Source organism: Lipotes vexillifer, unplaced genomic scaffold (genome assembly GCF_000442215.2).
Source record: "Lipotes vexillifer unplaced genomic scaffold, Lipotes_vexillifer_v1.1 scaffold1149, whole genome shotgun sequence".
Classification (NCBI taxonomy): Eukaryota; Metazoa; Chordata; class Mammalia; order Artiodactyla; family Lipotidae; genus Lipotes; species Lipotes vexillifer.
Window position 1 is genome coordinate 207299 of NW_006796238.1, and position 22319 is coordinate 229617.

A 22319-nucleotide genomic window follows, 5' to 3' on the forward strand; every position below is an offset into this window, starting at 1 on the left:
AAGAGTGTTTCTAGATGCAGCTAGAGAGTTAACCAGGAGGGAAGATTAACTAAGAGTTACGAGAAGGCTTTTGAAGGGTCTTAATCAGGGCTCTTGTGATCAGATTTGCTCTTAGATCATGCTGACAGCAGTGTGGAAGATGGGTTAGAGAGGAGTAAAACTAGAGATGGGGAGACGGGTTAGAGGACTTTGCAGCCACCTGGGTAAATGAGGAAGGTTACCTTGACAAGGGTACTAACAATGTAGTTGAAGAGAAGTGGGTGTGTTCAGGAAATATTTAGGAAGTAAAATCTGCAGGAAATTAGTTCTTGTTTAGATGTAGGGGATTTAAAAAGGGGAGAATCCAGGATGACTCCCACACTTCTAGTTTAAAAAACTAGACCAGAAGTACGTGTGGAAGATGGTGGGTTCACTTTTGGATTTACTTGTTAGGCCATCAAGCAGAAATGGCTAGTAGACAGCTGAGCATGTGAGTGTGGAGCTCAAGCCAGAGACATGGGTTTAATATGTAGATTTGAGAGCATATAGCATCTAGTACTAATGACACTCATTGCCACTGGGGTGGAAGAGCTCAGCCAGGGACCTTATGCAGAGTAAGAAGAGGGTCTAAAATGGAGCCCTGAGGAATGGCAACATTTAAAAAACTGGTAGAAGAATAGAAACCTGAAAAGGAAACTGATGAGGATTATTTTAATGGTAGGAGGAAAATCAGGAGCATGGAGATAAAGAGAAGAGAGGGTTTCCAGAAGGAAGGATCCTTCAGCACTACTGATTAATGCCCAGGGATCTGAAGAGTATCTCTAGGATTTAGTGACACACAGGTCACTGGGAACTTTATTGTGAGCAGTCTTAGGAGAGAGTTGAGGGCAGAAACGAAGACTGTGCATAGAAAGTGAAGACTACGTGTAGTAAGCTTTAAGGAAGCCTAGATTGTGGAGGTGAAGGTGAGGGATTAGGGGGAAATAGCTGAAAGGACCCATGGGGTCAAGGAGGAGAGAGAGAGAATGTGTGTGTGTGTATGTATGTGTGTGACATGTTTCTTAGAGGAGGAGCAAATATAAAGGAGAGAGCAGAGATACGATATGAAGGTATCTGAAGAAGTGATAGGGATTGGATTCTGAACATAGCTGGAGAATGGCAGGAGGAACATGTCTTTTATTGTTACCAAGAGAGAATATAGGAAGTTAGGTGATAGGTGTGTAGATTTGGGTTTTGGTCTGGTGGTGGATATTTAATACGATAGCTTTATGTATGAGACTGGATTATCTGCTAAGAATACATCAGAGGTTTAAGAAAAGTGGAGAAGGTTTAAAATAATAATGAACAGGAGAACAAATTTACTAAGAAATAGTAAGATTGAGAAAAGCTAAGCGTCCGATTGAGTTGTGTAATCGTAAGTTTATGTAGAAGTGCTGCTGGTTGCACAATTGGCAGCCTAAGTAAAAGATAATAGAATGAAAATAGTTGACAGTTGAATTCATGGAGAGACAAGGGGACATGAAGACACTGTCAAAAGAATGGTTGAATTGATAGACACTGAACTAAAACTAGAGAGGAAAGAAAGTGAAGGCAAAGGGAGGCTAATGGATCAAAGTCAGGGGATAGGCAACAGTCTAGAGCAGGTCAGCAAACTCTTTTGTAAAGGGTCAGATAGTAATATTTGGGCTTTGTAGGCCATGTTCTCTGTTGAAACTACTCAACTCTGCCATCATAACATGAAAGCAGCCACAACACATAAATGAATAAGTGTGGCAGGCTGGATTTGACCTGCAGGCCAAAATTTGCCAGCCCCTGATCTAAGGTCCCACCTAAATCAAAGTGCCTGGTGAATTAGGGGTATTGAGCTTGAAGGATATGCTCAGAGAGTGAGTTTGCATCAATGACAGTTCTTCATAATGACAGTATCTAAGGCATGACAGTTGAGAGGGTGGTGGTTGTGCAGAAGCTGAAGTGGATCACCCACATGAATATTAACTTCACTCAAGATGATGTAAAAGTTTGGTTACAGAGGAAGGATGCCTGGTTTAGTGTTATCAAGGGATTTGTAGGTGACAGTGATGAGGACAGTGACTAGGAGAGGGTAGAAGGTGGTATATCCAAATTAAAGAAGCAGGCATTTTTCGTTCTTCATTCTTTTATCCATTTACTATATTTTCCTGAAACTGATAATCCAGATGTTTTCTGAAACATTTTTCAAAAAAATTCGTTTGCCCTCTGACATTTTTTCTGTTTTGTTCCACTTCCAAACCTTTACATTTCTACTTCAGGAGAATATTACCCTAAGTTACGTTAAAATCTATTTATCTTTGATATTTCAGTTTCTCCTACTTAATATTAGAAGCCAGATACTTATTAAAAATAGAATATCTTTATCCAGAGTAACAGATTCTGCCTTTTATGTGAGATGTTTAGACCATTCACATTTAATGTGGTTATTGATACAGTGAGCTTTAAAGCTGTCACCTTTGCTGTTTGGTTTCTATTTGTTATATATGTTCTTTGCTCCCTTTTCCTCATTTTTTGATTTCTTTTGGATTAATCTAGTATATATTTTCAAAATTTTATTTATTTATTTTTGGCTGCATTGGGTCTTCATTGCTACGTGCAGGCTTTCTCTAGTTGCAGTGAGCGGGGGCTACTCTTCGTTGCATTGTGTGGGCTTCTCATTGCAGTGGCTTCTCTTGTTGCGGAGCATGGGCTCTAGGCGCACTGGCTTCAGTAGTTGTTGTGCACTGGCTTAGTTGCTCCGTGGCATGTGGGATCTTCCCGGACCAGGGCTCGAACCTGTGTCACCTGCATTGGCAGGCGGATTCTTAGCCACTGCGCCACCAGGGAAGCCCCTAATGTAGTATTTTTTATGATTTCTTTTTATCTCTTTTGCTGACTTATTAGCTACAACTCTTATTTTATTGGTTGCTTTAGGATTTATAGTATATGTTTTTAAGTTATTAGAGTTCTGTCTTTAAGTGCTAATATACCACTTCATGTGTAGTATGAGAACCTCCTAACTGTACTTCCATCTCTCCTTTCTGTCTTTGTGCAGTTGTTTTCATACATTTTACTTCTCTGTATATATATAAACCATACACTACATTATTATTTTTGTTTCAACAGTTCTCTTTCAAAGAGATTTAAATAACATAAAAAGCATATATTTCCAGTGCTCATCATTCCTTTGTGTGCATCCATATTTTCTGGTATCATTTTCCTTCTGTCTTAAGGACTTTCTTTAACATATTTTGTAATACGGGTTGCTGATAATGAATTCTTTGAGCTTTTGTGTGTCTGAAAAAGTCTTTATTTTGCTGCTTGCATTGTTTCTGATGAGATATCTTCTGTCATTCTTATCTTTATTCCTCTGTATATGAGTGACCTTTTTCTCTGGCTGCTTTTAAGGTATCTCTCTATCATTGGTTTTAAGCAATTTTATTATGATGTGCTTTGGTGTAGTTCCACACCCCGCCCCGCCCCCCACCGCAGTGTTTCTTGTGCTTGGGATTTGTTGGGTTTCTTGGATCTATGGGTTTATAGTTTTCATGAAATTTGGAACTTTTCAGTCCCTGTTTCTTTAGATATTATTTTTGTTCTCCCTCCCTATGCTGTGATCGGGAAACTCTATCAAGGCAGTAAGCTGGAACAATCATAGGCTCACCTGTTTGGTTCCCTTTTCTCAGGGATTGCTGCCCTCTGTTGCCTGGTGTCCAATGTCTTAACCATTTTGATTTATAGTTGCTTCAAGCAGGAGGGTAAATTGGGTCCCTGTTACTCCAACTTGACTGGAAATGCCAGTCAGATACTTTTAACATTACCAAGAAATTCAGTTCTTACCCACTTTAAAATCCTCATTTTTGTATAATGTCACGTTTTGAACTTGATAAGGTAAGAATGAATCTGATAGTTGATGAATACTTACTAACCATTGAGAGAACTAAGTGTTTAGCCTGGATAAGGAAGTGTGGGGAAATACAAGTTCACATGTGACCCAGAGAGTCAGATTTTTTTTTTTTTTTTTAAATAGAGAAAGAAAAATTTACTTCGGAGAAATTTATCCAGAATCAGGATTTCTGTCTTTATAATTACTTTGCAGGCATTGAAACTTGTTGCTCTTACAGAAGGCTATACCACTGATTATTTCTCTAAATCAGTGGAAAATAGATTTTGGCAATGTTGAGTAAAGAGCCTGTTTTATGTTTGTGTGGTTATATCTATGATTGCAGACATAATCTTAGATCATTAATTCATACACTAATCTAATAAAAGAATTAAGGTAAGCAGTTTTCCTCAAATCCATTACCAAGGAGATAAGGACTCTTCAAGCTCTATAGGTCTTTGAATCTCTTCATTCTTAGTAAGTGTTGTGACTGGTTATATTTCCATGAGGTTTCGTTTGCTTCCTTGCAATCATCTGGAGCCTAGTCATGATCCAGTGTGGAATAATATAGTAAGCAGCGGTCATAGCCTTGCTGTTTTTGTCATATAGCTGGGTTAACTGAGTCAAGACTGAGTGCTTGCTTTCCTTTTCTTTTTCTCTCATTGAAGTATAATTGACTTGCAATATTATATTAGTTTCAGGTATACAACATAGTGGTTTGATATTTTAATATATTACAAAATGATCACCCAGGGAGTCGGATTTTATCTCAGTATAAGAATACACTTTTTAAAAAGAGAGTGAGGATGCATTCTTATTTGATTTGGCTTAATTTATTTTTTATTAAGGTATAATTTACATACAGTGAAATTCACCTTTTTGGTGTTTTCATAAACACGTACAGTCTTGTTACTAATACCCTTTGTAGTTAACCTCTCCTTCCCTACTCTAATCCCCTGGCAACCACTAATATGTTTTCTGTTCCTACAGTTTTGCCTTTTTGAGAAAATCATATCAATTCCAGAATCATACAGAATGTAGTCTTTTGAATCTAGGGTCTACTGTTTAGCATAATGCATTTGAGATTCTTATATGTTGGTGTGTATCAGTAGTTCATTTCTTGTTCTTGTTGAGTAGTATTCCATTGAATGGATGTACCACTCCTTGGTAACATCACTAGCTACCAAAGTAGGCAAAGGCAGTTGAGTATATCTGAGGATGGTGTAGAAAGGATTTAGGCATATTTATTTATTTATTATTTTTTATTTTTGGCTGCATTGGGTCTTTGTTGCTGCATGCAGGCTTTCTCTAGTTGCGGCAAGCAGGGGCTGCTTGTTTCGGTGCGTGGGCTTCTCATTGTCGTGGCTTCTCTTGTTGCGGAGCACGGGCTTTAGGTGCGTGGGCTTCAGTAGTTGTGGCACATGGGCTCAGTAGCTGTGGCTTGCGGGCTCTAGGGCACAGGCTCAGTAGTTGTGGCACACAGGCTTAGTTGCTCCGCGGCATGTGAGATCTTCCCAGACCAGGGCTCGAACCTATGTCCCCTGCATTGGCAGGCAGATTCTTAACCACTGCGCCACCAGGAAAGTCTCTTATCATCTTTTTGAAAGATTCGGCTTCTACCAAATGATGAATTGAAGGTTTACAGGGCCTAGGAGGTTTTCATCTAAAGAATGTCTTAAAAAAAGAGTGCGTGAGGTTTTCATTTAATGACTAGTAAAGGAAATAGATTTGGCTTGGGATTCTTTCTTTCTTTTTTTTTTTTACTTGTTCCTAAAGTAAAAATTCAGTTTATTCATGTTTATGACACATTACTCAGAAGACAAAGTGTTTCACATCATAGATTTCACTTCCAGCTCCTTGGAATGTTCATTTCTTTGACTGTAAAGAGAGACTAGACCAGAAAGCCACGTAATGCTTAGGCAACTAAACTAAGGATGGAGCAGGTGGGGTGGGAAGTGCTAACGTCATCCTCCCAGGGATGGGCACAAGGGGGCTGTTAGCCACAAGCTGACTGTGTAGAACTGTTAGCTAGGAGTGCGGAGCAGCCATCCTGGACCCTCAGGCCATTGTGGGCTTCAGTCATCCCCACCACACAGGTACAGCAGCGCTTTCTGGTAGTAGCCCTTGATGTCTTGCTGAATGTAGTAGTACAGGGACTTGCCATACTTTTTCTTGAATTCAGATCTAATTTTCAACATGTCCACTTCACTGTGGTAGATCCTGATTCTAATCAGGACCTTATCACGAGTGCCCTTGCCCTTCATGGAGTCATACAGTCTGTCAGCAGAACACAGGGGCTTGTTCTGAATGCACTGGACTAGGTTCAGGAAGGCATTTTCCAGGTCTCCTTTGACCTCCTTGTTGATACTCTCCAGCATGTCATAAGGGCTGTAGCTCTTATACCTTTCAAATACTTTCAAATACTTTCTGGAGGTGGCACACACTCCGCTCGGTCATGATGCTGATCCACTTGGGAACATCAGTTCCTCTCTTCTGCCAGCATCATAGAGATCCCGGGCATCTTGGTCAGTCAGTTCATAATCAATGACAGAGCCATCCTCTGCTCTTCGACCCTTCGATAGGGCAACCATCAGCTTGCGGAAGTCACCAGATGTGTCGGAAATGATATCCTTCTCCAGATTGGTCTTGTACATTTCCTTGTCGACTCCGTTGATTTCCTGCAGCTCCTGGTTGGTCCTTGAGCAGATGAACTCAATGAGAGAGCCCTCATCGTTCCCCGCCCCTTCATGGAGGCTTTCAGCTTGGAAGCGTCATACTGAGCAAGTGTTTTCAGTAGGCCCAAAATCACTGTTTCCAGGTGGCCGGACAAGGCTGACTTCAGTGCTGATGGAAGTTCCTTTTTGGTCCTCTCTGGTAGGCAAAGGCAATATCCTGTCTCTGTTCATTGCTGCGGTTGGTCAAAATGTTGATGATGGTGACCTCATCCACACCCTTAGTCTCGATGGCCATTTCAACGTTCAGAGCATCCCGCTCAGCATCAAAGTTGGTGTACGCTTTGACTGACCCGTGTGCACTTGGAGGTGTGGAGTGATCACCCTCCAAGCTGAGCTTGTAGAGAATTTCATGAACGGTAGACATTTTGAAAGAAGCTGGGCCGGGTGCGGTGCGCTGCGAGCGTGCCAGGTGCAGAGCAGGGATTATTTCTTACCTATCTACTCTTTACCAGATCGGCTTTTTTTTTTTTTTTGAAGCATCGTTCCTGGGCATTTTGTTCTAATTCTGATGTGGTGCTTCGTAATACTTTTGACTCTTGTGTGACTTGATTTGTCCTGAAGGAAAATTCTCAGGTTACCTAAAAATTGGGGAAAAGTCTTTATTTTAGTTCTGAAATTCTCAGGGAAATCTAGTAGCAATAATGAATTTATATTAGAGTTTTGTTACGGAAATTAAACTTAAAAACAGAATTTCCATTGTCCTAAAACATACCTTACAGTGTAGTGTTCTTAATCTTATAAATTTTTATTGGACATTTTTAATGAATTGAGATACCCTCTAATGTATATAACGTCAGTTTTTTTTATGATTTAATGTTTTCCAGATGAAGGTAATGAAACAGAGGTGCAGCCACAACAAAACAGCCAGTTAATGTGGAAACAAGGTCGACAACTACTCAGACAGTAAGTATCTCATGAAAGTATCTGCTGTGAAAAAGCTTCTTTGAATTACTGTTCCTTTTTCATATTAAATACTTTTTCCCCTATGGAGGAATTTATTTTTTCATTAAATATTAGTAAGAATTAAGAATAAGTTCTCTCTCCATAATTTTAGCTTTATCAGGAAGTGTACAGCTTAAAGCTTCTAATTTATATATGCTTAAATTTATAGTTTAAAGAATTCTATACCCTTAAAGTTACTCTTTTCCTTGTACCTTTTACACATGAATATACATATATTTTAATATAAGTCTAATCATGTAATTTTTGTGTTATATTTTTAAACTTTATTTTAAATAGATAGAAGAACTTCTTGGATTACCCAAGTTTGTAAATTTTATGCTAACATATAGTTTCTCCTATAAAATGTGAACTTGAGAGTATAAAGAGGGATCAAAGCTAGGTTGAGGTTCAGATGTCAGGCAGTGGGCTAGACTCACTCACCAGCTCAGTGCCTGACCCTTGCATATCACATTTGAAATTGGTATTTTGATTTGTGCCTCAGTAAAATGAAATTTGCTACCTGGTTTAAACTTTTGCGGTTGCTTGTGAATAGTCTAAACCTGTGGTTTCCAGAGCAGATTGCATGCCAGCCATTTCTTTTGATGATGGGAAGAGAATATTAAAGTGTCTTCTTACATCTATTTTTTATCTCCTCAAAGTGAGAAGGAAATGAGACTTCATTACTATTTATTTATGTTTTAAATTTTATTTATTTTTTATACAGCAGGTTCTTATTATCTATTTTATATGTATTAGTGTATATATGTCAATCCCAATTCATCCCCGCCCCCCCACTTTCCCCGCTTGGTGTCCATACATTTGTTCTCTACATCTCTGTCTCTATTTCTGCCTTGCAAACTGGTTCATCTGTACCATTCCTCGAGAATCCACATATATGTGTAAATATATGATATCTTTTTTTCTCTTTCTGACTTACTTCACTCTGTATGAAAGTCTCTAGGTCCATCCATGTCTCTACAAATGACTCAATTTCGTTCCTTTTTATGGCCAAGTAATATTCCATTGTATATATGTACCACATCTTCTTTAACTATTTGTCTGTCAGTGGGCATTTAGGTTGCTTCCATGACCTGGCTATTGTAAATAGTGCTGCAGTGAACACTGTGGTGCATGTGTCTTTTTGAATTATGGTTTTCTCTGGGTGTATGCCCAGTAGTGGGATTGCTGAGTCATATGGTGATTCTATTTTTAGTTTTTTAAGGAATCTCCATACTCTTCTCCATAGTGGCTGTAGCAGTTTACATTCCCACCAACAGTGCAAGAGGGTTCCCTTTTTTCCACACCCTCAGCAGCATTTGCTGTTTGTAGATTTTTGGATGATGCCCATTCTGACCAATGTGAGGTGATACCTCATTGTAGTTGTGATTTGCATTTGTCTTAATGATTAGTGATGTTGAGCAGCTTTTCATGTGTCTCTTGGCCATCTATATGTCTTCTTTGGAGAAATGTCTGTTTAGGTCTTCTGCCCATTTTTGGAATGGGTTGTTTGTTTTTTTAATATTGAGCTGCATGGGCTGTTTATATATTTTGGAAATTAATCCTTTGTTAATTTGTTAGCAAATATTTTCTCCCATTCTGAGGGTTGTCTTTTCGTCTTGTTTATAGTTTCCTTTGCTGTGCAAAAGCTTTTAAGTTTCATTAGGTCCCATTTGTTTATTTTTGTTTTTATTTCCATTACTCTAGGAGGTGGGTCAAAAAAGATCTTGCTGTGATTTATATCAAAGAGCATTCTTCCTGTGTTTTCCTATAGGGGTTTTATAGTACTGTGTCTTAAATTTAGGTATTTAATCCATTTTGAGTTGATTTTTGTGTATGGTGTTAGGGAGTGTTCTAACTTCTTTCTTTTACATGTAGCTGTCCAGTTTTCCCAGTACCACTTATTGAAGAGACTGTCTTTTCTCCATTGTATATCTTTGCCTCTTTTGTCATACATTAGTTGACCATAGGTGTGTGGGTTTATCTCTGGGCTTTCTATCCTGTTCCATTGATCTATATTTCTGTTTTTGTGCCAGTACCATACTTTCTTGATTACTGTAGCTTTGTAGTATAGTCTGAAGTCAGGGAGTCTGATTCCTCCAGCTCCCATTTTTTTCCCTCAAGATTGCTTTGGCTATTTGAGGTCTTTTGTGTCTCCATACAAATTTTAGATTTTTTGTTCTAGTTCTATAAAAAATGCCATTGGTAGTTTGATAGGGATTGCATTGAATCTGTAGATTGCTTTGGGTAGTATAGTCATTTTCACAATATTGATTCTTCCAATCCAAGAACATGGTATATCTCTCCATCTGTTTGTTTCATCTTTGATTTCTTTCATCAGTGTCTTATAATTTTCTACATACAGGTCTTTTGTCTCCTTAGGTAGGTTTATTCCTAGTTATTTTATTCTTTTTGTTGCAGTGGTGAGTGGGATTGTTTCCTTAATTTCTCTTTCTGATATTTCGTTGTTAGTGTATAGGAATGCAAGAGATTTCTGTGCATTAATTTTGTATCCTGCAGCTTTACCAGATTTATTGATTAGCTCTACTAGTTTTCTGGTGGCATCTTTTGGATTCTGTATGTATAGTATCATGTCATCTGCAAACAGTGACAGTTTTACTTCTTCTTTTCCAATTTGGATTCCTTTTATTTCTTTTTCTTCTCTGATTGCCATGGTTAGGACTATGTTGAATAACAGTGGCAAGAGTGGACATCCTTGTCTTGTTCCTGATCTTAGAGGAGATGCTTTCAGTTTTTCACCATTGTGAATGATGTTTGCGGTGGGTTTGTCATATATGGCCTTTATTATGTTGAGGTAGGTTCCCTCTGTGCCCACTCTCTGGAGAGTTTTTATCATAAATGGGTGTTAAATTTCGTCGAAAGCTTTTTCTGCATCTATTGAGTTGATCATATGGTTTTTATTCTTCAATTTGTTAATATGGTGTATCGCATTGATTGATGTATGTATATTGAAGAATCCTTGCTTCCCTGGGATAAATCCCACTTCATCATGGTGTATGATCCTTTTAATGTGTTGTTGGATTCTGTTTGCTAGTATTTTGTTGAGGATTTTTGCATCTGTATTCATCAGCGATATCGGTCTGTAATTTTCTTTTTTTGTAGTATCTTTGTCTGGTTTTGGTATCAGGGTGATGGTAGCCTCATAGAATGAGTTTGGGAGTGTTCCTTCCTCTGCAGTTTTTTGGAAGAGTTTGAGAAGGATGGGTGTTAGCTCTTCTCTAAATGTTTGATAGAATTCACCTGTGAAGCCATCTGGTCCTGGACTTTTGTTTGCTGGAAGATTTTTAATCACAGTTTCAATTTCAGTACTTGTGATTGGTCTGTTCATATTTTCTATTTCTTCCTGGTTCAGTCTTGGAAGGTTATACCTTTCTAAGAATTTGTCCATTTCTTCCAGATTGTCCATTTTATTGGCACAGAGTTGCTTGTATTAGTCTCCTAGGATGCTTTGTATTTCTGCAGTGTCTGTGGTTACTTCTCCTTTTTCATTTCTAATTTTATTGATTTGAGTCCTCTCCCTCTTTTTCTTGATGAGTCTGGCTAATGATTTATCAATTTTACCTTCTTAAAGAACCAGCTTTTAATTTTATTGATCTTTGCTATTGTTTTCTTTGTTTTTATTTCATTTATTTCTGCTCTGATCTTTATGATTTCTTTCCTTCTGCTAACTTTGGGGTTTGTTTGTTCTTCTTTCTCTAGTTCCTTTAGGTGTAAGGTTAGATTGTTTATTTGAGATTTTTCTTGTTTCTTGAGGTGAGATTGAATTGCTCTAAACTTCTCTCTTAGAACTGCTTTTGCTGCATCCCATAGGTTTTTGGATCGTTGTGTTTTCGTTGTCATTTGTCTCTAGGTATTTTTTTATTTCCTCTTTGATTTCTTCAGTGATCTCTTGGTTATTTAGTAATGTATTGTTTGGCCTCCCTGTGTTTGTATTTTTTGTGTTTTTTTCCCTGTAACTTATTTCTAATCTCATGGCGTTGTGGTCGGAAAAGATGCTTAATATGATTTCAATTTTCTTAAATTTACTGAGGCTGGTTTGTGACCCAGGATGTGATCTATCCTGGAGAATGTTCCATGTGCACTTGAGAAGAAAGTGTAATCTGCTGTTTTGGGATGGAATGTCCTATAAATATCAATTAAATCTATCTGATCTATTGTGTCATTTAAAGCTTGTGTTTCCTTATTAATTTTCATTTTGGATGATCTTTCCATTGGTGTAAGTGAGGTGTTAAAGTCCCCCACTATTATTGTGTTACTGTCGATTTCCTCTTTTATAGCTGTTAGATTTGCCTTATGTATTGAGGTGCTCCTATGTTGGGTGCATATATATTTATAATTGTTATATCTTCTTCTTGGATTGAACCCTTGACCATTATGTAGTGTCCTTCCTTGTCTCTTGTAACATTCTTTATTTTAAAGTCTGTTTTATCTGATATGTGTATTGCTACTCCAGCTTTCTTTTGATTTCCATTTGCATGGAATATCGTTTTCCATCCCTTCACTTTCAGGCTGTATGTGTCCCTAGGTCTGAAGTGAGTCTCTTGTAGACAGCATATAGATGGGTCTTGTTTTTGTATCCATTCAGCCAGCCTGTGTCTTTTGGTTGGAGCATTTAATCCATTCATATTTGAGGTAATTATCGATATGTATGTTCCTGTTACCATTTTCTTAATTATTTTGGGTTTGTTTTTGTAGGTCCTTTTCTTCTCTCGTGTTTCCCACTTAGAGAAGTTCCTTTAGCATTTGTTGTAGAGGTGGTTTGGTGGTACTGAATCCTCTTAGCTTTTGCTTGTCTGTAAAGGTTTTGATTTCTCCATTGAATCTGAATGAGATCCTTGCTGGGTAGAGTAATCTTGGTTGTAGTTTCTTCCCTTTCATCACTTTAAGTATATCATGCCACTCCCTTCTGGCTTGTAGAGTTTCTGCTGAGAAATCAGCTGTTAACCTTATGGGAGTTCCCTTGTATGTTATTTGTCATTTTTCTCTTGTTGCTTTTAACAATTTTTCTTTGTCTTTAATTTTTGTTAGTTTGATTACTATGTGTCTTGGCATGTTTCTCCTGGGTTTATCCTGCCTGGTGCTCTCTGCACTTCCTGGACTTGGGTGGCTATTTCCTTTCCCATATTAGGGAAGTTTTTGACTATAATCTCTTCAGTTATTTTCTTGAGTCCTTTGTCTCTCTCTTCTCCTTCTGGGGCCCCTATAATGCGAATGTTGGTGCATTTAATGTTGTCCCAGAGGTCTCTTAGGCTGTCTTCATTTCTTTTCATTCTTTTTCTTTACTCTGTTCCACGGCAGTGAATTCTACCATTCTGTCTTCCAGGTCACTTGTCCGTTCTTCTGCCTCAGTTATTCTGCTATTGATTTCTTCTAGTATGTTTTTCATTTCAGTTATTGTATTGTTAATCTCTGTTTGCTTGTTCTTTAATTCTTCTAGGTGTTTGTCCTTTAATTCTTGTAGGTCTTTGTTAAACATTTCTTGCAACTTCTTGATCTTTGCCTCCATTCTTTTTCTGTGGTCCTGGATCATCTTCACTTTCATTATTCTGAATTCTTTTTCTGTAAGGTTGCCTATCTCCACTTCATTTAATTGTTTTTCTGGGTTTGTATCTTGTTCCTTCATCTGGAACCTAGCCCTCTGCATTTTCATTTTGTCTGTCTTTCTGTGAATGTGGTTTTCATTCCACAGGCTGCAGTGTTGTGGTTCTTCTTGCTTCTGCTGTCTGCCCTCTGGTGGATGAGGCTATCTAAGAGGCTTGTGCAAGCTTCCTGATGGGAGGGACTGGTGGTGGGTAGAGCTGGGTTTGCTCTGGTGGGAACAACTCAGTAAAACTTTAACCTCCTTGTTTGCTGATGGGTGGGGTTGCATTCCCTCCCTGTTGGTTATTTGGCCTGAGGTGACCCAGCAGTGGAGCCTGCCCAGCTCTTTGGTGGGGCTAAGGGTGGACTCTGGAGGGCTCATGCCAAGGAGTACTTCCCAGAACTTTAGCTGCCAGTGTCCTCGTCCCTGTGGTGAGCCACAGCCACCCCCTGCCTCTGCAGGAGACCCTCCAACACTAGCTGGCAGGTCTGGTTCAGTCTCCCCTGGGGTCATTGCTCCTTCCCCTGGGTCCCGATGCGCACACTACTTTGTGTGTGCCCTCCAAGAGTGGAGTCTCTGTGTCCCCCAGTCCTGTCGAAGTCCTGCAATCAAATCCCGCTAGCCTTTAAAGTCTGATTCTCTGGGAATTCCTCCTCCTGTTGCTGGACCCCCAGGTTGGGAAGCCTGATGTGGGGCTCAGAACGTTCACTCCAGTGGGTGGACTTCTGTGGTGTAATTGTTCTCCAGTTTGTTAGTCATCCACCCAGCGGTTGTGGGATTTGATTTTATTGTGATTGCGCCCCTCCTACCGTCTCACTGCGGCTTTTCCTTTGTCTTTGGATGTGGGGTATCTTTTTTGGTGAGTTCCAGTGTCTTCCTCTTGATGACTGTCCAGCAGTTAGTTGGCATTCCGGTGCTCTTTGCAAGAGGGAGTGAGCACACGTCCTTCTACTCCACCATCTTGAACCAGTCGCTCCTCTGGTCTCAGTTTTTCAAAGTTACTAGATTTTTTTCCAACTTTACTCTACTTTCCTCATAGTAAGTACAGCGATGAACCATATAATAAAATTTTATAACCTTGAACCACAGTCATCCCAAAGGCCCTCATGAGCTCCATTCTCCAGTGAGTTCTGTCTCCAGCTGAATTCAGTCTCCAGAGACTTCATTACTATTTAATAAATGGGTTTTCACTTTGGTCTTAAATGTGATTTATGCATTTTCCTTTTATAAGTAAATAAGTTATTAAAGTGCTGATTTTGTTTTTTAATGACAAGTGGTTATCATAGTGAGCAATCCAAGAAATATCTTTTAAAAGACTCGTAATTTGCCTCTCAAAGGTGACATTTTATTAATGAAATAAGGAAGTAACTATTTAGTAAAGCCAACTCATCTATGGAATGAGCAGTTTTGTAAACGGTTGTATGTAATGTGATTTTGTTGCCAAAGTGAGTTATGTATCAAGTATTATTTGTTAAAAATAGAAAAGCATAATACCTTTGTGTTTGTTTGCAAGAACCAGCTGATTAAAATCAGGAACGTTTGAAATTTACTATCCAAATTTTAATCAAAAATTTTCTATAGGTACTGGATAGGATTGAAAAATGAGTACCTTGACTTGATAGGATACATTTATTCCATTCTGGTTACATGTCTTTGTGAGGTATCTCTTTGACCTATAATAACTCTTAATACCAGATCTTAAAGTGATCTTAGATCAGACTGGTTATCTTTTTGATCTTTGTTTTCTCTTTCATCTCATAGACTTGATACTTACCTCTAAGTTAATGCTTATGTTAATGGTAGACATTTGTCTATCATGTTTATTAATAACATTATTAGTGGCATTTGCCTTTTTCATGTTCTTGCCACTACCACTTTTCATCTTTTTTGTTCATCTTTGTTGTTTATAGATACTGAGCGCCTTCTATATGCCAGACACTGTTCTAGGTGTGTCTCTTTTAGGAGAAGGAAGACTAAGGTTTGGGAGAATTAATGTTACACAGGAAGAAGGTGGAAGAAATGGGCTTTGAACCCAGGTGTAACTCTCCATACAAAGCCTATTCTCTGTTTTCTATGCTGCTGCCTCTCTGCAGCACACACACCCCTGTGCACCCACTCATCTCACATCCCACAATTGAGTTGTGGTCTATTTTTATTTTAGAGTTGTCGTCAGGATAGAAGCTTCCCTTCTGTGGAAGTGACTCTGGAATATGCTGTCTTTTTTATGTCATGGAGGAAACCATATATGCTAGAAACTTTGTATGTCATAGAGATATATGCTAGAAACTTTCTAGATTTCAGTTTATCCAATGATAGTTTAATATCAGAAGTGTAAAAAGACTATTGGTTATTGTAGTTACTATTATAAAATAGTAATTCAGTAGAATCTGTGAGTTTACTCCAGCCCTGCCTAGAAGAAAGAATGTGCCATTAGGTATATTAAGGAATAGCTTTTTCTTATGATAAATGAATGGTGTATTGTATAGTTCTTTGATTTTTCTCAGTGACCATAGAGGCTGGTACTGCAAGAGACAGCTCCATCTGCAGCTGGAAGATTATTTATTAGCAAGTCTTACTAGCATAGTACTGTACTGTTAAGTCTTATGCAGGCATATGAATTTAAAGAAATGTTTTTATTTACATATTCAGTAATAGAATACTGATTCCAATATGACTGAATTGTAAAGATCCTCTTCACACACAGGTATCTACAGGAGGTGGGTTACACAGATACTATTCTAGATGTGAAATCCAAACGAGTGCGAGCTTTGTTGGGCTTTTCAAGTGATGTCACTGACAGGGAAGATGACAAAAATCAGGACTCAGTTATAAATGGCACAGAGGCTGAAGTTAAAGGGACAGCAATGATTGGGTAAGTATTTTGTCTAGAAAGTGGTTTGGCTGTAGTTTTAGTTCTTATTAATGTTTTTGGCTTATGGGTGACACTTGTGATACTTGTACTTTTAGATAATGATAAAGTTTAATAAAAAAATTAAAATTTTATTTGGTAGAAGATAACACCATAGGGATTAGAGTTATCATTTATGATTAAGAATATTTTTATTTAAGATTTTTAAATTGCTTGCAATTTATGCATTTAATATAGATTTTAATATCTTGAAGCTCAGTCACTATTAGAACTTCATAACAGATCTTATTTGGAAATTCACTTCAAATCAGTAAGAGTGAAATTTCATTCCTGGTGACCCAGAAATCATATAAATACTTAATTCTTTTGATGTAAACCTTTTCTTAGCCATTTTCATGTAATCTAATAATGCTGTAACTCAGCTTCCCCTTGAAAAGTATCTATTTCAAGTATATACATTTTAATTGATAGAATAAGTGAAAAATTCAGTAGCAGAAATTTTTTTTTGCTTTTTGGGTCATGTATCATACAATTATATGTAATTCTGCTTAAAATGAACATGGACAGTTAAATAAAGAGATTCTTCTTTATTGAAAAAAATTGACATGATTCTTAAAGAAATAAAAAGACAAATTCTTAAAGAAATAAAAAGCCAAAGATTCTTTGAAAGTCTGAGTATGATGTTACTTTATTTTAACTCATGTTTAGGCTGGAAGAGTGGTTTTAATTGAGCTCTATACATTTTCTAGTGAGAACATAGTTTCTATTATTTGTAACATAAACTAAAATTATGGGCTTTAGGTAAAGGTTTAAAAATACGACTTTTATAAACAAATGTCACTGGAGCCTTCTTAAATGTATTCATTAATAGTTAAGACTATATAACTTGTTTTAATAAATGTAAGATGTAGATTGTTTCTCTGTGTAGAAGTAGACAATGTAGGCATTAATCCTGGTTATATTTTTACCTAATGAATTAGCTCAAATTATTATAAAGACCCTCAGGAAAGACCACTCTAGTTGTCTTGTGTTTTGGCCTTGACCTCTCTTTTGAAACTGATAAAAGTATTATTCTGAATCTGACTTCTATAGGGATTGAGCGTAGGTTGGAAAAAAACAAAAACATAGCTCTGAGCAGATTTGAAATTTAAGATTTATCTGTTTTGAGAATTTTGCCCATAGTTGTGGCTAAATTTTTTCAGGAAAATGTCTTCTTATCTATAACATTTCCTAATGAGAGAAATCATTCTGTTCTGGCCATTAAGAAATTTTTTGTTAAAATTCTTTAGAGGGAACTAAAATAAAATCTTACATATTTGAAAAGTCAATCATTTCGAAAAGGTTTAACCAACAGGATCAAGTTTTGCAGTAATATTAATTTGACTAAAATATTGTTTTTAGTAACTTTATGTACACATTTGCTTTTTTCAACTCTTTAGCTGTTCAGAAATGCAAGACTGCATCAGAGAAAAATGATGTATTTACTAGTTATTTTCTTAGTTATGGAAACTTCTGTGTCAGAGGAAGAGTTGCAGAGAGGAAAAGAAATAGAAAAAAAACAGAGGTAGAGATAATAAGAAAAATATTTTTAAAAGAAGTGCATTAAGGTTGGCTTAAAAATCAACATAATAGTGAATCAGGAGGGGGAGTTCTTTATATTGGATTGCCATTAATCTAAGTAGTAGGTATGATTGCAAAGTACTTTTAAAAGAGTAGGCAGGGCTTCCTTGGTGGCACAGTGGTTGAGAGTCCGCCTACCGATGCAGGGGACACGGGTTCGTGCCCTGGTCTGGGAGGATCCCACATGCCGCGGAGCAGCTGGGCCTGTGAGCCATGGCCACTGAGCCTGCGTGTCTGGAACCTGTGTTCCGCAAGGGGAGAGGCCACAACAGTGAGAGGCCCGCGTACCACAAAAAAAAAAGGAAAAAAAAAAGAGTAGGCACTTCCTTCCTATATTGCTTTTCCAGTTAAAATCCATGGAAATGTAATAGAGAAGAATCAATGTAGATCATGATATGATTTGGGGGTGTCATAATACAATAACAAAACAGAAGTTAGTGCTGTATATCATGGATTAATTCTTATGTCGAGTTTAAAAAATTAACTGAGCAAGGTGTATATGTTTTAAACCAGAAAATCTGAGTTAACAGATTCTGCCTCCGTGCTGGATAATTTTAAATTCCTTGAAAGTGCAGCTGCAGATTTCAGTGATGAAGATGAAGATGATGACATTGATGGAAGAGAGAAAAGCATCATTGATACTTCAACGGTGAGTTGAATAACTCAGATATAAATCTTTTTAGGGACCCTTATGCATACTTTAATCCATACCCTTCAACTTCAACCCTTAACTTTTTTTTTCCATAAAAAAAAAAAAGTGTGGGGAAATTTAATCTAAATTCCCCATAAGTTTGGGGAAATTTAATCTAAAAGTTTTTGTATTGATTTCAAATTCAAGACTTTTTAGTATAGCAGCTTTTTCTTATGGGCCTTCATTCATTAGCTTTTTGTTAATTCATTAAACATTTCAACATTTTTGTAGGGTTTAGTGAACATGGTAAATGTGTGTTATAACAATGCATTGTTTTTGGTGCTATAAGACAATACACAGACCCATTGTGGTGCCTGATGGTGACTGGCGTCAATTCTGATCGGTGTGGTTTTTGTTTCTCATGTCAGGGTTGCTTTGGTAGGCAAGTTCTACACGTTTTCAGAACTCTTCCATTAGATTTCTCCAAACTTGTTTAGGGTTATTCTGTGGTTTTGTATAGATTTTTGTAAGTTTATTGTTTCCATGTTAGAGTCCTGGAATAAGAGGTATCTAAATTCTCCCTTCTCTTCCCTTCTTTATTCTATCCCCTTCTACGCTCTCCCCTTGTTAACCTCTCCCCTCTTTTCTTTCTCTCTTCATATTCCCTCTTCTCGTTCCTTCTCTGTCTTTCTCCTCCTTCTTTTAAGTAAGAGATGAGGGTGTGCTTCTCTGTTTAGGAGAGTGTTCACATTTCCTCCTTCACGTTTATTTAAGAAGAGGGAGGAGAAAGTAAGGTAGTGTAAATAAAGCAGACTGGAACGAGTCAAAGCCTTGGGCTAAAGTCCCAGTTCTGTCACTAGTTATCTGTGCTTCTTAATCCTTCAGGCTTAGTTTTTCAGTTTGTAAAATGGGGATTATAATAAATAACCATCTTAGCCCCAGAGTATTTTGTGAGGAATAAATGAAACACTATGTATGAAAATGATATGTTTAACTATAAAGTGCTTTCTAAGTGTAATTTCTCTGTTCTCTTTATGTCCTCTGCTTTCATCAGAGACACTCAATTTACTACTTCCAGATTAATGTTTCCCTGGGCCACTATTCAGTAGTACTGTGCTAATACAGCCCTGCCATGGATATTATTTGAACTTCACATAGTTACTCCCTTTTTTTTATTATTCAAACAAGTAGTTATAGCACATGTTTAAATATACTGTAGTAAAAGAAAATGCCGAAACTTGTATGATAACTTTTCTCTGTCCTAATCATTTGGAAATTCTGTGCTGACTTGTGATTTCTATGGGATGCTTGTACTGAGATATTATTTTTCCATCAGAATACGTTATTCATAACTCAGTGGTTAAATAATAACTAATTATGATGCTTTAAGTTTTGTTGTTAGTCATTATGTCAGTGTAAATATTTAAAAATCTATAAGCTGTTTATTATAACTATCAAGTGTGGTCTTAATAGAAATTCCTAACTGTAAACTGGTTTCTTTTCAAATAATCAAATTCATAAATATCTTGACCTCCAGTTAGTGTAGATCATAGCAATTCTGTGACCAAGCAATGAAGGCACAGCTAATATAAGCATACTTAACCCCATTTAAATATTGGACCCAAAATTTTTGGGTCTAGTTTTTCCTTTCTTTTGTTTTATTTGGTTTATTTCTAAACAAATAATTGGTTTCTTTATAATAGTTTTGCTAATTTTTATTATATATTACATTGATTTTCACAGCTGCAGTATAATAGCTACATGCCAAAAGACTTTAAAAATCTAACTCTATGTAGCAATGTATAAGCAGGACTTAGAAGATTTATTGCACTGCTGTATATAGAGAGAATGGCTGAAAATTATGCTGTTAAAATGTTTAGTAGAACAAGCAGGTTCTTAAAATGTTATTTTATTTCTTTAATCAAAAATAATTCAATAGATTCAACTAAGAAAATACAGAAACATAAGGCTCTTAGTAGCTGTTGGTTGTGTTAAGTCTATTTTCTTCAGGCATTTTCTTCAAAAAGCTACATATGTTCATTGTCCTTTCTTGTTCTTTGCCCTGTATTGGAGTTTGATTTTTCTTTGCATTACACTCTGGGTCATTTTCCTCCTCCCCATCTCCTTCTCTTTTTTCATGTTTGATCTCTTCACCTTATGATTCCAGAGGTATTTCTAAATGTATAAAAATGAGACATAATATCCCTTGTCAGATTTGCTATTAAATCTAGATTATGTCTCTAAAAGATCAATATTTGAAGAAAAATTTGAATATATAGGCAATTATTAGAGGAAACTGATGCAAGGTTGGGACAGTAGAAATAATAATGGGCATTGTTCCCCCTGCCCCACAGAATACCTTCTCAATCTTGTGGCATGCATTTCTGAGTTTGTAGCTTTTGTGATTTTAGCTTTTGTAAGAGAATGATGTACTAGAGTTAAAATTTATCATGGTTATATTCTGAAAAACTCCTGCAATGTTTTATGAAGTGTTTCTTTCTTTGGTTAGATTAGAATATCTGCTTGCTGCACAGACTGCATCCAAGAAATGTAAAATTTGGTTGTGGTTCTCATAATACAGTATGTCAGGGACATTTTTCATCTATCTGTAATTTAAATGCATGTCTTATATTCCAGTGTTTTCAATATATGATTCCATTTGTTTATTTAAAACAAACAAGCCATCATTTAACAAAGTTTAAATTACTACTTTAAAATGTATAATGTATATCTTTTTAAAATGACATCTGTGTTTTCTACTGAATTGGATAGGTATTACAGTTATTTAACACAACAAAGATGCATTTTCTGAAGAAAATAATTGGGTTTTCTCATTCAGTGGTAAAAGGATATTGTCTTCTTTACTTAAATTAATCCCATAATATATCCTAATATTTTAATTGAACATGTTTTTTTCATTAGATTGTTAGGAAAAAAGTATTGCCTGATAGCAGTGAAGATCGAGATACAAAAGAAGCTCTAAAGGAGTTTGACTTTTTGGTTACATCAGAAGAAGGAGACAATGAATCCAGAAGTGCAGGCGATGGAACAGACTGGGGTAAGGAAGCATACTGGATCCAACCAGAGATGTTATGTAAATGAACGAAACTAATGTTTTACTAGGAGGGTAACATCTTGAAGAACACTTTAAATCTCTTGTAATGTTGAAATGTTGAACATTCTGTGGACTTTTTTCTATTGTCACCTTTTTTGCAGGGTATGTGTGTGTGTGCTTAAAGAAGGTTGTACAACTAGTTACCGCATCTTTTAACATAAGCAATACAGTATGAAAATAATTTGAATTCATATATAGAATGTTCTCTGTTTTCTGCCTATAGACGGTAGAACTTGCAAATCTAGATTTTGTGGAAATTGAGTATGAGAATGTATTAGAGGATTTTAGAGATCTCATCTTTGGCATTTTCTGTGCAAAAAGAAGTATAAGTTAAAAAGTTGTAGTTATTCATTCATTTTAGTCAAGTTTCATCATTTTGTACAAGGCGTAGAATTTTTTTGCACAAATGGTTCTAAACAAATTTAATATTTTAAACATCTAATAAGAGTTCAAACAAGTATTTTAGGGAAAACTCCTACAGCACAGATCATTCTAGGCGTTTGGAAACGAATTGTCTTATCGGTAAGGTAGGATTGTGATAAATTCTTCAAAAGTGATCAGTTCTATCAGGTGTGTGTATGTGTGTGTGTGTGAGAGAAGGAGAGAGACAGAGAGAGAGAAGGCATGTAGATACTGAGAATGAGAAAATTTTCTTCTGAGGTTGAAAAATTCCAGGATTCCCTTGGCTTACAGTCTATGTACTTTAAAGACAGATAAGGTTAGGGAAACAGTAACTATCTTAATTTTTCCTTGAGGCTTTACCTTCAGGGACTCTGATAGCAATAATGCCACTTCTTTTCCTTTTTTGTGGTAAATATTTGAAGAATTATTTGGGATAATTACTTAGTCATTGAAGAATATAATGGCTGGACTTCCCTGGTGGCGCAGTGGCTGAGAGTCCACCTGCCGATGCAGGGGACACGGGTTCGTGCCCCGG

At 36.9% G+C, this 22319-nt stretch overlaps 1 protein-coding gene and 1 pseudogene across 2 annotated transcripts in view; one reads left to right on the forward strand and one right to left on the reverse strand.

Annotated features, from left to right (window-relative positions):
- The window catches only part of STRN (striatin), a 107860-nt gene that overhangs the window by 50317 nt on the left and 35224 nt on the right, over positions 1-22319 (forward strand). For both annotated transcript variants that reach the window (XM_007468386.1, XM_007468387.1), the window contains 4 exons: positions 7431-7509; positions 15852-16019; positions 18150-18285; positions 21190-21325. In XM_007468386.1, coding sequence (XP_007468448.1) covers positions 7431-7509; positions 15852-16019; positions 18150-18285; positions 21190-21325 — 519 coding nt within the window. The remainder of the gene's footprint in view (positions 1-7430; positions 7510-15851; positions 16020-18149; positions 18286-21189; positions 21326-22319) is intronic.
- Positions 5947-7003, reverse strand: LOC103076956 (annexin A2 pseudogene; annotated as a pseudogene).